This window comes from Amia ocellicauda, chromosome 22 (assembly GCF_036373705.1).
Source record: "Amia ocellicauda isolate fAmiCal2 chromosome 22, fAmiCal2.hap1, whole genome shotgun sequence".
NCBI lineage: Eukaryota > Metazoa > Chordata > Actinopteri > Amiiformes > Amiidae > Amia > Amia ocellicauda.
In genome coordinates, this window is record NC_089871.1 from 17,657,990 (window position 1) to 17,676,334 (window position 18,345).

Below are 18,345 nucleotides of genomic sequence, written 5' to 3' on the forward strand. Positions count from 1 at the left end.
CATGCACATTAATCAGTACTCTCGAATACATTGGGCAGCTGGGGGCATCGGAGCACCACAGGGCAGGAGAGCTCAGGAGTTTACCCACAGATCCACAGCAGAAGGATTAACCATTTCAAACCCCAATTGAATAATTCAATTTTTCTTATTAAACCGTAAATAAATCTGGGGAAAACGTAGATCACTATCTAGGGCTTGGTTGCCAAATCATGTCCTTGCTGGCTTCTGCCAAGACACAAAACATTCCGACAAAGCTACTTAAATAGTTAAGAAATGGTAATAGTAAAAGTAATAGTAATAAAAAAGGCATTTTCTTCAATGTTGTTCAACTGGATTTGGGCCGTCTCCAAGCAAAGTTTTGTGAAACTGGCTGTGGCATTTTATTCTCAAACATTTAGTTTCACTGGTGATTTTCCATTTTTGCAATGTGGTGTGCATGGAATAGAAACAAGGAAAGACAACTGGATAGGCCTATAGCTGAGCACCAATCGAGCAGATGTCTTTGAAAAATGAAACAAGGAAGCATGCAACAGCTGTGTGAAGCTATTTCTGCATGTATGTGATGTGTGTTTGTATACATAAGAGTAGATTGTGTGTATGTGGAGGGCCGGGGGAATATTATTATTAAATGGCAAAAGTTATTTCCAACGTTAGTGCCGACATTTATAGTACCACTAGCCAGTGTTAACTGGCAAGCTCTGCTATTTTTCCCTCAACCCCATCTCTAGACTCAAAGAGGGGCCAACAAATTATGAACTGTTCTCAAACACATTCTGTAAGATAAAAACACAAAAATAAAATCTGTACTTCTAAAAAAGCATACATGATCCCACAAGTTGTGTCGACAGCAGCCAAGATGAAATGTGATCATTAGCCCTCTACAGGAGGAAAGACTGAACATGAATTAAGAGGATACAGGGTCATGTATCTGTCCCAGTCAATAAAATATCCAAGCATAGTTGGCTTAGCTCATGAGTATTTTTAAATTTGTAACCTATTACATACTTGGGATGGCATCAGTCGAGGCCCTGTCATCAGATATTGGAGCGGACGCAATACAAAAGAAGTCAGGCACTACACCAGATAACATCAAGGAGGCTGCAGATGCTCAGGCCCAAATGGCTCAATTTTCAGTAACTCAATGTCCACTATACCAAAAAATTATTTGTACCTCAACGTATGAGGTGTGAAAGTTATTTTAAAATGAAAAAAACAAAGACAACTGGCAGAGCGCTTTGCAGAAAAAGTGTCTGTGTGCCACTAGTATTGGCTGAGTCCTCTAGCTTAATAATTGATACTGGCATAAAAAGTTTATGACATCTTTTATGTGCTTCCAGCTCTGGAGAGAATGTGGTTTACTAATGCGCAGTTATGACTCCTGAAAATCAGACAGCATCACTAGTGCTACCGTTTGGGAGCTGTCCAGCGAAGTAGAATTAAAGTGTGTGCTGTGAAATCAGCCTCACAACTAGAAGTGGGCTCTTCCTTTCGTTACACTAATAAGCAGAAAGGGATAGGATTTGAAGCGGTCTCCAGGTTTTTCTGTTGATTTGCCATGTCCAAAATTAATGGACAGCAACCAGCAGACAGTCAGAACAGTAAGAATAGATCTGGACTCAAGATTGTGCTGCTGCCAGGATATTGTTTTTCCAAGAGCCTTTGTGGCAGGATGCACCAACTCTAGCTTCTGATTGGATAACCATGACATTACAATGTTCTGTTGTCTTCCAAAGACTTCTAAAATGTGTGCACAGTGGAAGAGACTGAAAGGAGCAACTACTGGCTCTCTAGCAATTCATTTACTTAGAAATCTTTTACTGAGTCACCATTCTTCATTTGTGGAGGGGGAGGAATTGCAGACTCAGACAAATGCTCACCCTGTGCTGTGTGAGAAAGTGTAACCAGGGATCTGACTGCTGCACAGTGCGATTTAAGGAGATACACGATAGCTGCAGTATTGTGGAACAGAGAAGGCCACCTATAAATAGCATTTTAAGGCACTACAGCCCTCACACTCTGGCTTATTAACACAAAGTGCGTACTCTGAAGGACTGGCAGATATTAGCCTTCTGCTCACTGGGGAGAAGGCATAATCAAAGGTGGTTGTTTCTTCAGTAGAGGAAACGTGCATATCAGGGATATATTGATCGCTTGACAAAGTGTTGCAAAATTAGGGTGCTGCTTCCCAGGACATCAAAGCTGACATTGTCCTCAGGCAAATGGTTTTAGAAGCAAACTGCTGAATAAAGGCCTATTGCAATTATTTAATGGTCTTCTATTAAAAGCACTTCTGCACTTGTAGTGAGATCTGTAATACAGTTTAAAATATATGCATTTAATTGGCCCTGGGGTCAGAAACATGCACACGCTTCATGCAGCTGTACAGAATTCCTAGAAAGAGAGGTACTTATGTAATGTCATTATAATAAAGGTCTTTGTGCACTGAATCCAATGTTGCAATTTATTTGTATGTGAATGAAAAGAAAAGAAAAACAAGTGTATGCATTCCCTATCTTACCCTGCACACAGTCAATACTGGAATCAAAACAAGTTTGATTTGATCTAATTTTATGTGCGTTGACATTGACCAATGAAAAATTATGGGAAGACGTGGGACTGATGCACTTCATTTGTTGCTGGGTGTCTCACCATGAAGTATACAACAAAGCAAATATATGGCAAGCTATTGCAGAGGAGCAGCGAGAATTCTCCTGGAAAATAGTTAAGCACAGCAAAAGTGTGACTTCCATTATTTAGAAAGATTTGCACTTTCAAATAGTTTAATGTTGAGGCATTCACTCTGCTTTTGTCTTTATGGTGAGGTAGTTTTTGTGCAAGTTTTTTTTTTTTCCCTCATATCACTGAAGTTGAGAGGGTAAATAAACAGTGGAATAGCTTGCAAGACACACACCAGCACAAGAAGGGGAAAGGCTGTGTACCTGGTGCAGTTTTAACAGATCCAATGGGCAATTTCCTTGATGGACAACGTTTTAGATGACAGACTACACTTCACGTATCGAACACAGTATGCAATGACCATTAAAGCACTTTTAGCCCAAGTTATCAATTCCAAATTAATTTATTTGATTTAAGACTTCTGGTGTGTCCTGTTTTGCTAGAGCAAGGCTGCCATCTCATTTTCAGCATTCTCCTTCCACCACCTCCTTCAGTTAGAGTTTTGCTGATTCTGCCCAATATCCCACAAAATTTGGAAACCCAGATTGGTGAATTCTTTCATGACATTTTTCGCAGAAGCAGCAGATAATTAGTGCAGAACAGGACCCACATTGTTTATCCTAAACGCATAAACACATCATTAGAATTTCCCCTACATAAGTATTCATGCCATTAGTGGAGTGGGTTGAGTGCTGCGAAACCTCTATTCAAAAGCTGTCTATTGTAAATTAGCCAATGAGCACTACACCAGCTATATTAAAATGAAGGAAATAAACAAAATACTTAAGTTAGCTGACTGGGGTATGCTGGGCTACTGACCCACTCACCTTTACCACTGAGCTCATAAGAGACAGATCAAAGGGAGATAAACCTACAGCCTATTGATCAAAGGTTCTATACATTAAACACAAAATGCTTTTATATCCGACCTGAAGGTACATCATTGAGCACTAATATTGGATATATTGGTGTTTTCTTGCTGTGATGTTTTGAGTTTACCTGAACTTCCCAGCTGTTTGTAAAATCTGTACTCCAAATGCAGCTGCGGCGCCCTGGACTTTATCGGTTCCTGAAAGAGAAGAAGACCTGATGTCAAAAGGTTCGCCTTTTCAAATATTAAACACTAGTCTAAATCTTCTTGAACGTGTAGGAGAGTGGGTTCTGAGGGGGGAGGAAAAAAAAAAGTTTTGATTTCCATTGTTCACATCTTGAGAAAGTTTGATCAGAAGTGTATTAGAATCACATTCATGCAGGGTAATGTAAAGGCTACTCTTATGGACTTCACTGGCAGATGCTAAAGAAGCACCTCTCTCTAACCTTATATGATATGGCAGTGCTTGTGGATGGGATATCTGCAACAGCTGTGAGGTATGTCAGACAAGATAGATGGACGACAGCCTGGAGGATTGCTAAAGGAAATGTAAGCTGAAGTCTGAGTGAAGGACTTAGAACTTCTATGTTTATGGATTACATTTCAAGTACTCAGAAGCATGCATTCAGGATGTCTCCTTTGTGAAACCCCACTAACAGCCATAAAAGCCCTTACAAGGATTTAAAAGGTGAAAGAAGAAAGCTTTGCTTCAGATGGGATCAAAATAAATGTACTCAACTGCCTCTCAACACAGAGATCACAAAACTGTAACAGCAGTGCCCTCCCAATCCCAACCTTTTCACTTAAGAGGAAACCAGTCTACACCAGTCTACATTACACATGACAACTGCTAGACTAATGGCAAAGCAAGTGCATGGCTTGCCACCACAAATTGGCAATAAAGGAGCTAGACATCTGAATATTTGGCTTTATTTGAATCAGGGCAGGGATTAAGAATGACAAATACAAAAAAATTAAATTAAATAATTCTTGGCCTGGTTAAAGTGACTACAGACATGTGAATATGTGACTGCTGGGGTTGTACCACAATAATGCTTTTCTTGAAGCTGGTGTAAAGTAAAAGAGTATAATAACAAAATATCCCAGACAAATAAATACATATATACACAAAATCTCCCCAAAAGGCTTCTCAAAGCTGACCTTATACACATGATTGAAGACTATGCCAGTTAAAGGCAATTCACTCAAGCATTAAATTTGTTGCATTAGTTTTAATGGATTGTTTCTACTGCAATCATAGCAGCAAATTATGCTCTAAACACTGAGGGTAGCTGAACCAGTTATGTTGAATTTCAAGTGCAGAACAGGATCTACACAATGTCGTTTCTAATCATGAGTTATTAGCTACAAATACAGAGAGAAATGCACTTTGGAGGGTAACAATTTGGAAAACCACCTTGCTGGTAGCTTTAGATGACTTCTACACTTCTATATAAAGTAAGTTGTTCTTCTGACACTATGAAGAACCCAATATGTAAACTTAAGACAGGTTGAGATTATTAGAAAATCACAACTATAACTCTTATTTTAAATGTAGTTCTTGAAAAAATTAATTAGTGTAGTGGGTAATTCAAGTGCAGGGGGCTGATTATGTAGGCTCCAAAAAATAAACACAAAATCGTATAGACCTTTGTATAACAGTTTCCTTCATCTGTCCAGCGCAATACTCATCTACTTCCCCTGTTAATTTCCTGACTGGTTAGTGGAGCAAATACAAATGTGTTACAAGTAGATCTCTGTTGGTTCTGCTTACATGTAGTACTATATGTCGAAGGAGCAAGAAATTACAAATCAGGGGGTTGGGGAATAATTATAAAATTAAGAAGCTGGTGGAAATACAGGACATCCTAAAACGCTTAATGTCCTTTAAATTTAGAATAATCTCTTGGGCTGTTCAGCACTCTTATGCACATTTGTTTATTATTATTATTAAATAATTGATTACTGATTACTTATGTACTATTAGCACTGGTATAATTTTACAGTAACTTCTCCAATGTCTACCCTTTATCACATACCTGGGATTAAATTGTATTTTGTCTGAATCTATTAATTAATTTGTCCTAGGTAGCACGTATGCTTATTCTAGATTGTATTTTGTGCCAATTATCACCCTGGATAAGGGCATCTGCTAATGTATTAATTAACTGACTAATTTAAAGTAATCCCTTGGTAACTTAAAATGGCAGGCCTAGCACTTCCTAATAAATAAAAACAATCTAATCAGTTTAAGACCTACAGACAAACTGCTTACATGACAATCAGTCAGTCACTTTCACAAACTGCAAGGTTAAAACTTGCCAGTACCACAAAAAATAAATGCATAAACAAAAACAAAATAATCCAGGTTCTCCTTAATATTAACCTAAGCATTACAAAATCACCCACTTCACACATGGGCATTTTAGAATGCTTAAGCACATTAAGCCATGATAAGCATTTTAGGATGGTCATAAATTACATCTTTAAAGAAATTAATCCACAAATTAAAGTTTCTAAATGGCTCAACTGCTAAAAGGCACCCACTGCTGGGCCGGAGAGTCTAGATCCCTGGTTCTAATCTGGGCTATGACATGAGTTCTGTGGCATTCCAGGGGGCAGCACACAAACTGGGCTTCATCAGAGATGGATGGAAATGGAAGCTGTCCTGAGTTCTCCTTCCTCTCCATTTAACATCGATTCCAGTAATCAGTGATGGGTGCCACAATCCTGTCCACACCTGTACTGAGGTTTATGGTAAAGGAGGGGGGAAAGGAGATGGCAAAAACACACACAAAAATAAATAAATAAATAAAATAAATTACTGCTGTGTGGTTATGGACAACTGTGCACAGGATGTTCAAAGGTTCAAAGGAAAGCACTACTTTCATGAAACAGTAGTGCCTCCTTGTAAAGGCTGTCATTTTAATGAGCTTTAAAATCAAGTTCATTCATTTTCATGTGTATTTGTTACACACTAAAAACTATTTCCTACAACACTGTAAATTACATCAAATCAGTTTTCTAAAACAACTGATAATTTTTTGTCATTGTACTTGTTCCATGTGCTTTTCAGTGGGGATAAAGACAGTGGCCAAGTATAATAAAATCCCATGTTGCAAACACAATGAAACCTATAGCAGGTACCCCACACTTAACTTATGCCATGGCCTTTTGTAAACATGTTCCAAGAAGGGCCCCTTCAAAAGTTGCTCTAAAACATCAAAACTGATTTTGACAATTTCACAGCTGTTGCTCACTACCCTATAATCCACTTCACTTATGCATTTAAGATACCAAGTGGAAGCGTTGCTTTAAATCCACTGTGAAATGAAATCCAAATGGAATACGGAGGTTATAAACTGGATGTTATAGATGTCCGAGTTACAAGGGGTTTTCTTCACTGCAGTTTTCCCTGTTAGTATTGTGTCCAGTGTATGAATAACCACATTACATACATAATAAGTCACCAACTAATGGTGTAAAACTACAAAATCAGGACTGATGCGAGGCAAAAGTGTGCTATGTTGTGGAACAAGTTACTATATTATTTTTATGCAGTATGGTCTTCATGATCAACCACAGATTGGTCCTTAAGCAAAGTCACACAACATTGCTAGGCAACATTTAAATCCCACTACAATGCCCAGCACTTCCACAGGGCTGTACAGAGAAAGAAAAACAGGAAAGGCATGTCAAGAAGAAGAATGGCTTTAAATAAGAGAAGGTCACCTGGCTTAACTTGATTATGTGGTGGCTGATAGCTTATATATTTATTTGTTAGACCAGGGAATGATTCTTTAATCTTTGGGAGTTGTTGAGCAGACCCAGAATCCACCTGCATTTGCATTTATCTCAAAGTTAAGAGGGCTGGGGTGAGACAGAAGCAGATTTTGCTTGTTGGGTGTCAAAAGGAATTCAATGTTAAGGTTATCCACTTCAGCACACTATACTTAAATTGAGGGATAGGTGATTACAACAATGTCACATTCCAACAACATCCAATATTGTTTCAACACCTGAACATAAGAAAATATAAAAATTGATATGAAAAACTAAAACATTTAAATAAACAAAAAGTACTCATCACCTGGTAGCAACTCTCCCTGACCGCAAGCAGAGCTCAGATCTACAGCCAGTGTTTCTGTCTCAAACAGCTGTCTCTGCTCTTGAGTGTGTAAAAAGGCTTTCATTGCAACTCCAGTTCAGCTGGCACATCTACTTATGGGCTAACAATAGCCTCCAACAAAGAAAGCTAAAGCCGAAGCAAACCGAATGTGAAATGCAATATTGGGGATAGTAAAAGAATTCTAAACAATACAAAATCAAACACTTGTTTCACCTGGCACAGACAGCATATTCAGATATCAGCTCAAAACTGCACTATGGAAAACCTCTACGAGGGTGTTAAACACTTAGGCCTACAGCAAACTTGCACTGCAATCATTAGATGCTGAAACTCGTAAGGGTTACGATTGGCTTTAGGGAGTTTTGAACAGTCACACTTGCAAACGGATAAGAACAGCAATACAGAAACAGCCAACTTTTACAACACGTGAATTGGGGATTTTGGAGATTTATTTTTTTAAATAAAAATACAAATAAAATAAATGACATGCTGCTCATCACAGATTAGGGGATATCCTTTGTAAATCCTGCCTGAGGTGTGTTGTAACAATCGCAAAGTCACTGCAGCAGGGTGTGGAAAGGTTGAAAATGGAAAAATGTTACCCATGCATGAACACAGTAGTACAACACTGTTCCTTGTGACAATTTTAGCAAACCAGCTGTTAGGGGATTCCTGGTTTGTCCTGGGGAGGCAGATGGTGAACTACAGAATAACAACTTCACAAGCGATTGTCAACCAAGGGAAGCCTGCCACAGTGTCAAGATTCGCCGATGACAGGATTAGAAAAATGGGTTCAAACTGACAAGCTAAGAGATCTGTACCAATTGTTTTTTTTCCCTCTTTCTACTTGCTTGATAAATTATCGTGCTCATCAGTAGTAAAGACCAAGTGATCAGATTACATCATTGACTTCAGGAACTTTGCCGGGGCTTGTTTCAGCACTTGAGAGGAAACCCTTCCCTGCAGCAAAAGAGAAAGTCGCATATTTCCATATTTAATTTGGCACATATTATTAATTCAGCATATAAATCGTAGCGACTTTCGCCTTTATTACATAACCATAGCATCTGGTGACAGTAATAAGTTTAAACCAATCCACTTCCTGAAGATGTGCAAATGATAGTGAAGCCAATTATTTTGGCTCTCTTCCATATGGTTTTTAATGCTACAAAACAAAGGACGATACAGCTTTGTAATATTACATATTAGCACTTCACATTGAATCAGTATCACCCTATTTAAATTACATGCTGAAGAAAATGTACTTTTGTAGAGGCTTTTTTGCACATCGGAATTAGATGAACATAAGAAAGATTATAAACGAGAGGAGGCTATTCGACCCAATGTGTTCGTTTGGCGTCATTAATAAGTGATCCAAGGATCCTATGCAGGCTATTTTTGAATGTTCACAAATTTTCAGCTTTAACCACATCACTGGGGAGTTTGTTCCAGATTGTGACAACTCTGTCTGAAGAAGTGTCTGTTTTCCATCTTGAATGCCTTGAAGTCGAATTTCGATGCGTGTCCTCGGGTGCGTGTGTCCCTGCTGATCTGGAAAAGCTCCTCTGGTTTGATGTGGTCAAAACCTTTCATGATTTTGAAAACTTGAATCAAGTCCCCACGTAGTCTCCTCTGTTCCAGGGTGAAAAGGTTCAGTTCCTCAGTCTCTCAGTAGGACATTCCCTTCAGACCTGGAATAAGTCTGGTTGCTCTCCTCTGAACTGCCTCAAGAGCAGCGATATCTTTCTTGAAGTGTGGAGCCCAGTACTGTACACAGTATTCCAGATGAGCTCTAACTAGTGCATTGTACAGTCTGAACATTACTGCCCTTGTTTTAAATTGTACACTTTTGACAATATACCCTAACATTGTTTGCCTTTTTTATTGCTTCCCCACATTGTTTGGATGGAGAAAGTGAGGAGTCCACATAGCCTCCTAGGTCTCTCATGCGTTACTTCTTCTAGTTCTATTCTTCCCATAGTGTAATTATAGTGGACATTTGTTACCTGCATGTAATACCTTGCACTTGTCCACACTGAATTTCATCTGCCAGGTGTCAGCCCACAACTGAATATTATCTAAGTCCCTTTGAATAGCCTGTGCTACCAAGATTGTATATGCTGAGCCACCTATTTTAGTGTCGTCTGCAAGTTTGAAAAGTTTGCTAATGATCCCAGAGTCCAGATCATTAACATAGATTAGAAACAGCAAAGGCCCTAGTACTGATCCCTGTGGAACTCCACTAAACAACCTCACTCCAGTTAGAAGCAATTCCTCTACTTGACACCCTCGGTTTCCTATACAACAACCAGTTCATAATCCATCTACTTACATTACCCTGAATGCCTACAGCTTCCAATTTGAGGATCAGTCTTTGGTGTGGATCCTTATCAAAAGCTTTTTGAAAATCTATGTACATCACATAATATGCTTTCACATGATCTACAGCGACAGTTGCATGTTCAAAAAACTCCAATAAATTAGAAAGACATGATCTGCCTCGTCTAAACCCATGTTGACTATCTCCAAGAATATGGCTTTCATTAAGATGCTCCTCTAATTTCTGTCTAATCATTTTTTCCAACATTTCACAAGTAATGCAGGTGAGGTAATTTCCTGGCTCAGTTTTGTCCCCTTTCTTGTGGATTGGTATGACATTTGTTCTAATTGTCATTTGGAATATTTGAGTTTGATAAATAGATTTCCCTCATTTCTTACAGTTGGAAATATACCATCTGGCCCAGATGATTTGTTTATTTTTAATTCTGCTAGTCCTTTTAGTACCTCCTCATTTATCCTGATCTCTCTTAGGGATTGACTGGACTGATTGTTTACCTGTGGCATGTTATCCGTTTTTTCTTTTGTAAAAACCTCTGTGAAATACTAATTTACAACATTTGCCACATCTTGTTCGTTTTCCAAGATACTTCAATTTTTGCCCTTTATCTGTTTCACTTCCTCCTTTATTGACCTCTTGGTGTTGTAGTATTGAAAAAATATCTTTGCATTAGTTTTAGCTCCAAGAGCTGTTTCTTTGCATTTCCCTCTTTGCATTCCTGATCTCTTTCTTAAGATCTCTTTGCAGTTCAACATATTCTGTGTGTTTAGTGGAATTAAATCAAAGCTCCTGCAACCCAAACCCAGGCCGTTTTTATTTAATTTGTATTCCTCGTGAATGCGCTATACAACATTTTCTCTTGATATTTTTTTGCATACCTCTATTAAACCACTTTGGCCAATGTTCTTTGGACCTCAATTTGCTAAGTTTTGGTACAAATTTATCCTGAGCCTCAAGTAGTATATTCTTAAAATATAACCATCCATTTTCAACTGAATCTGTATCCAGTGTGCTCCAGTCTAACTCTTCTAAGTGCCACCTCATACCTTCAAGGTTTGCTTTTCTAAAATTGTAGACCATTGTTTTAGACTTGGTCCTTGTTTTTTGAAAGTATGCCTCAAAGCGAACCATATTTTGATCACAGTTTGCCATTGGTTCTCTAACTAGTGTCCCTCTGACTATCTTGGTCATTTGAAAAGATCAAGTCAATGCATGCACTCTTCCCTGGTTGGTTCCCTGACAAATTGAGTTAGAAAGCAGTCATTTACCATCTCAACCATTTCTATTTCTGCTTCTGTAGTCCCAACTGGGCTTTCCCAGTCTATGTTTGGGAAATTGAAATCCGCCTTTATAACAGCCACATCCTTGCTACATGCAGTCCTGATTACACAGTACAACGCAATCTTTCTGAATATCTGAGTTGGGTGGTCTGTAACACACTCCTACCACTAATCCTCCAGATCTTTTATTCAGAAGTTTAACCCACAAAGATTCTGTTTTATTACTAGGATCTAATTTGAGTTCTTCTGCCTCAATGTCATTTCTGACATGTAATGCTGCCGCACCACCTGTTCGATTTTGCCCGTCTTTCCTAAACTGTGCGTTTCCTTTCAATTTGTATTCATCCCCATCATTTTCTGTCATGTTTCTGTCACTCCTAAAACATCATAGTCACACACCAGCACTGTGGCTTCTAGGTCTAACATCTTGTTCCTTATACTTCTGGCATTGAGGTACAAACACTTCAGGACTTTCCTACTAGCAGTTTCCCTTGGTTTTCTTTCCTTAGTGGAACATCTCCCATTGTCAGAGCTCCCTACCCCCATCTGAGAAGGAATTTTCGTTGCAGTTCAAAGGGCTAAACTGAGGTCGGTCCATGAACATGCGCTACAAGAACAAAGCATCCTGCTACTCATTTGAGGATTTTATCCCCTATTTTAGTCGTCTTAGTTTTATCATTGTAGGCTATTCCAGTTTTCTTTTAGTATTCAGACAGTATTATGTTTTGGTATCCAATGATTTGGTCATGTGATCGGACTAATACTAATAATAGTAGCTTATTACACTACAGGTTATGAGCTGGAACTGAATCCAAAAGAGGAAGGTTGTTTTTAGGGCTGCAACAAACAACTATTTTGATAATCAATTAATCTGTCGATTACAACTTCGATTAATTGGATAAAAAAACCTAAAAATTCTAGTATTAAATGCAAGAGTTGTATTTGAAAAAAAAAATTAAAATAAGGTTTGCGTTTTCCTAGTCTTGCACAATGCTCTTTAAAACAATGACAATTATAAAAACAATAGAAAACATATGAAAAAAATAAAGGGTTGTATAAAGTGCATATAGCAACAGATGTTTTTACAGGTGCTAAACAGTTTTGATAAATCATGAAAAATAAAACATCCCATTATGCATTTACAGGCTTTTCAAATAGCTTCAATGGCAGTCCAATATAGGACCATGGAGGTAGTATTCTTATTTTCTTAAAAGAGAGAGAATAGCAATATGCATAGTAGCACAATATTTACATATCCATGCACACTGGATCCGATGACGCATCCAATTTTGCGTGACAAGCGGAAAAAAATTTGTGCATATTCCCCTTCCCACCTTGCATACTGACTGTTGCAGGTCAGTGAAACAAGTTCGACGCGATCAGATCTTGCGTGCGTTCAAAATAATATTGATCAATGAAACACAAGACGAAGACGTGGATTTGTTGAAAAGCTTATCTGTGTGTCTAGCCACGAAGAACAATGCAACGGAACAAATCGATAGACAGACAACATATGGCAAGTTACTGTGGAAGAGCTGGCATGAATAGTACCTACTGATGTAGCTAGGATTCTAGAAAATGGTTGAACACAATCAACAAAAATGTAACTTACATTTACACTTTCAAATATATAGTTTTATGGTGAGTTGTGCGATTTTATTTATATATTTTTTACTTTTGTAAAAATGTAAAAGCTCCTCATTTCTCCGGCAGACCCGTTGCAAACTCAAAACGAAAACGTTTTTTAGTCAATACTTATGGCACCAATTTGATCCCATAGGTCGAGCTTTCTGTAACAATGCGCCACAGCTGTGGAGCACACTTCCAGAAGCTTTGAGAACTGCTACACTTGGTTTAAAGATGTTTGAAAATATGTTTTAAAGCTTTTAAGGACCTCCGTTAGTTAAATCCTTAGCCTTTATTGCTTTTTTGTTGCTTACTTTGCATGTACTGTACTGCTGTATTGCTGGTTATGTTTTAACCATTTTGTCTCTTGCTTGACTTGTAGTTTGTGGGTATAATAAGAGCACATTATACAAAATGTATTCAATAATATTAATGTCGTTTAGGTAAAGAAACAGGCGTAGCTTGGGAGACGCACACCAGTTCAAGAAACGGGAAAGACTGTGTACTTAGTGTGGTTTTAACGGATCAAATGTGCCATGTCCTTGATGAACTACAAATAACATGTCGGATCCAGTGTGTCTGTACCGTGCCGAGCATCTTCATCCTGTCGGCTCCAATGTGTTCTCTCTTCTGGTGCTCCCGTGCTATGTGATTTCAGCTTTGCAAGTCTTCTTTGAAGAGCTGAATGTGAAGTGCTCCCATACTAGAAGATCTACACTACTTTCCAAGGGTGTACCTGCAGCCTCCGCCATCTTTCAAGTTTTTTAGTTTGTTTTCTTGCACCACAGGTAGACCCAACTAAATCAACAATGAAAGTAAATGAATTTTAATAAACGACTATCGAATTGTATTGATTAGTTGTTGCAGCCCTAGATGTTAGACAATTGTTATTGACTTTGTCTGGCTTATTGTTGGGATTTCTCTACTGACAACATAACTGAAAGCACAGGTCTGTAGCACTTATAAAAACACAACATTTGCAACATGAGAGTCATTTACAAATTGATCTTTTAAATATTTTAATCTAAAAAATGTATTAAAGTTGGGATTTTAACACTAGAACCGCCGAGATGTCATACTACATACAACAGTCTCGCCTGCAAAATGTGCAGCTCCTTTATAAAACAGTGTGACAAACGGAAAAACTAATAAAACTCAATATTCATGGATATTGAATATTGAATTTTCAATATTCAAACTCACTTTCATGGCAGAAACACTGCATTTACATTGATTCAAGTATGTTTCTTATTTTTTCCAAAATGAACACAAACCTGAAAAAAACTAATAAACTTTACACAAACTGTGTAAACCAGTGTAGAAATCAGTATGCATGTTAACAATTATAAAAATAACAAAACTAAAATATGACATCATATGCAACGTGATAGCGCTGTCTAGATATTACAGCTGCGTAAATATCAATGCAGAACGCATGCTTTTCAAAATTAGTGTCTTTGCCACAGACTGCCTTTCCACACTGTGTGTGGACTTCTACAGGGCTGTTTGCGTTGCATTTAGCAACCTGGTAGTGCCTTTATTCTGTGTGCCATTGGGCAGCCCTGGCTGAAGGGTGAGGGGCATCTTCTCAATCCTGTATAGATACTGATTTGTAGTTCTAACAGCAGTAAACACTAACACCAGCCAGTCTGTCGCCAGCCCTACACCTAATAAAAAGATTTCCCAGATGATCAAACATGACTAATCAAAGCATTGATCCAGAGACCTGGGCTTGCAACATGATCAAGACTGAATTCCAAATAAAATTAGAAACTTGTAGAGCAGCTCAGAGGATAGGCAAACGATCACCTGCGATTCTTCAATTGTGCTACCATGTAATGTTTTTTAAAACAAACAGTGAAACACTGCAGCTCCTATGCAATCATCCTTAAAGTCAATATATTGGGATTTCTGGCACAACTTAAAGCACACTTTTGTAACACTTAAAAACATTTGCAATGGAGTCATTTGCACATCGTTCTTTTAACCTGTAAATATTTTATTCGGTTTGTGTTTTTGCAATTACTTTTATTTTGTATTCCTGTAGTTCTACTGTTTGACAGAAAAATGCAACTTAATTGTAAAGTTATTTTGACGAGTCTTACTATTTTGTAAAGTGTTTCGGAACAACGCCCTGCCCCTTACAGTTCCTTACAGAAATAAAATCAATCCATCCTGAACTGGATGAAATCTCATCTCCATTAGAAGGCCTGACTGGGGCCTAGATTTTAAAAGGCCTAAGGTGTGGGAGCCAACGCAAGGGATAGACAACCATCGCGTTCAGCAAATATCCAGTTTCAGATCGGATTTCAAGCTACAAATGCAGCCAACAGCTGAGACCCAGAATCCCTATGCTTTCACAGACGTTTTCCCAGTCACACATCTTAAGGTGATGTGGGTCTCTCTTTCAACAAGGCAAAAGAGGAATTACATCACATTATTCTATCTATATAGCCACATTATTCCACCCCCAAAGCTGAATAAGATAATGGCTGGGGAAAGCTTTTCATAATTGCACATACCCATGTGTAGTATTTTTTAAATTAACCTTTGAGGAGTACTTGAAAAAGTTTGTTAGTTATATTAAAGTAATAAACAAAGCAGGAATGAACATACAAGAGATCTACAGAACACCCAAAAAATACTTAGTAAAAGGGCAGTTTAAATTACTCCCTTAAAGAGCAGAATTACTTTAACTAAAACAGTACAATAAATATCAGTGGTGTTTAGGAGATTTTATTACTAGTGTTTAGAATGTGTGTCTCAATGACTTTGCTGGGGTGTCCTTACATATGCCTAATACCTCTATTTCGATGAACAAGTTAGTCTTATATAATCATGACTTGTTCATACATAATTGAGTGCAAAGACTGGGGGGGGAGGGGGGAGGATAACAGGCCTGCATTATAATTGACCTTTTAGAAGACAAATTCAGTGAGAAAACAAACAGTACTGGATGGATTAATTTCACTTACAAGCAGCATGAATAAATTGTTGCCCAATTTTAATAAAATCCCAAGGGACACAAACTCGTCACAGAGATCCCTATATGTATACATTTAGTAAGATGACAAATTCACCCTGTACAGGTCGTACAGTTTTGCACCTTCAGTAAATTACACCATCTATATGGCCAAGCAACATTAGGATCACAATGGCCCTTATGTATGTGTATTGTGATCGATTCTCTTGACATTTGTGCTTACAGTGCTCTCTACAGAAGGCCAGGTCAAAAAGTCACTGAGAGATCAAGAGATGCCAGTCTCTAGCCCACAGTCTTCAAGCCATGAGGTCAGTGTAACAAACACTCTTGCCAAGGGGCAGCGGACTACAATACTTGATTTCAAAGGGAATGTAGGAGTAAAGTACAAGACTCAAATCTAAATGCAGAATGCATTGCAATGCTAATATACAGTGAGGGAAAAAAGTATTTCATCCCCTGCTGATTTTGTACGTTTGCCCACTGACAAAGAAATGATCAGTCTATCATTTTAATGGGCGGTATATTTTAACAGTGAGAGACAGAATAACAAAAAAATCCAGAAAAACACATTTAAAAAAACTTATAAATTGAATTGCATGTTAATGAGGGAAATAAGTATTTGACCCCTTCGACTTAGTACTTGGTGGCAAAACCCTTGTTGGCAATCACAGAGGTCAGACGTTTCTTGTAGTTGGCCACCAGGTTTGCACACATCTCAGGAGGGATTTTGTCCCACTCCTCTTTGCAGATCCTCTCCAAGTCATTAAGGTTTCGAGGCTGACGTTTGGCAACTCGAACCTTCAGCTCCCTCCACAGATTTTCTATGGGATTAAGGTCTGGAGACTGGCTAGGCCACTCCAGGACCTTAATGTGCTTCTTCTTGAGCCACTCCTTTGTTGCCTTGGCTGTGTGTTTTGGGTCATCGTCATGCTGGAGTACCCATCCACGACCCAATTTTCAATGCCCTGGCTGAGGGAAGGAGGTTCTCACCCAAGATTTGACGGTACATGGCCCCGTCCATCGTCCCTTTGATGCAGTGCAGTTGTCCTGTCCCCTTAGCAGAAGAACACCCCCAAAGCATAATGTTTCCACCTCCATGTTTGATGGTGGGGATGGTGTTCTTAGGGTCATTCCTCCTCCTCCAAACACGGCGAGTTGAGTTGATGCCAAAGAGCTCGAATTGGTCTCATCTGACCACAACACTTTCACCCAGTTCTCCTCTGAATCATTCAGATGTTCATTGGCAAACTTCAGACGGGCCTGTACATGTGCTTTCTTGAGCAGGGGGACCTTGCGGGCGCTGCAGGATTTCAGTCCTTCACGGCATAGTGTGTTACCAATTGTTTTCTTGGTGACTATGGTCCCAGCTGCCTTGAGATCATTAACAAGATCCTCCCGTGTAGTTCTGGGCTGATTCCTCACCGTTCTCATGATCACTGAAACTCCACGAGGTGAGATCTTGCATGGAGCCGCAGACCGAGGGAGACTGACAGTTATTTTGTGTTTCTTCCATTTGCGAAAAATCGCACCAACTGTTATCACCTTCTCACCAAGCTGCTTGGCGATGGTCTTGTAGCCCATTCCAGCCTTGTGTAGGTCTACAATCTTGTCCCTGACATCCTTGGACAGCTCTTTGGTCTTGGCCATGGTGGAGAGTTTGGAATCTGATTGATTGATTGCTTCTGTGGACAGGTGTCTTTTATACAGATAACGAGCTGAGATTAGGAGCACTCCCTTTAAGAGAGTGCTCCTAATCTCAGCTCGTTACCTGTATAAAAGACACCTGGGAGCCAGAAATCTTGCTGATTGATCAAATACTTATTTCCCTCATTAACATGCAAATCAATTTATAACTTTTTCTGGAATGCATTTTTCTGGATTTTGTTGTTGTTATTCTGTCTCTCACTGTTAAAATACACCTACCATTAAAATGATAGACTGATCATTTCTTTGTCAGTGGGCAAACGTACAAAATCAGCAGGGGATCAAATACTTGTTTCCCTCACTGTACATGCATACATTTCATTAATTTGAATATAGTTTCAGACAACACAAGAAAGTGACAAATTACTCCTTCAGCCAAGCAGTAGTTTTGAGATGTGCTGTATAACCCACAGTGAAAGCCCAATGTAAAAACAGCAAATGAAAATGCCCAGCAAGCTACCTACTTAAGAAACAAGCGCACGCTGCTTAATCCAGACAAGTAATAACTTGTCTGGATTTTAGCAAAAGGGAATCTTATCTGCAAACCAAGGGCATTTTTTTTTTTTTTTTTTTTTTTTTAATCAAGACAATGACATGAGGGTCTAACTGACCTTGATTGATCTTAGTAAAACTGAAGAGATGTGCCGAGCTGAAAAAGCAAGGGATGACCATAGGAAGAGAGAAAGAAAGGGAATGGGGGTACTGATGCATAGCCCAGGTGAAATAGCATGGAAACAA

The 18,345-nt window shown here is 38.7% G+C and overlaps 1 protein-coding gene across 2 annotated transcripts in view; it reads right to left on the reverse strand.

Annotated features, from left to right (window-relative positions):
• The window catches only part of csnk1g2b (casein kinase 1, gamma 2b), a 58,588-nt gene that overhangs the window by 14,375 nt on the left and 25,868 nt on the right, over positions 1–18,345 (reverse strand). For both annotated transcript variants that reach the window (XM_066696120.1, XM_066696119.1), the window contains exon 3: positions 3,676–3,745. In XM_066696120.1, the coding sequence (XP_066552217.1) occupies positions 3,676–3,745 (70 nt within the window). The remainder of the gene's footprint in view (positions 1–3,675; positions 3,746–18,345) is intronic.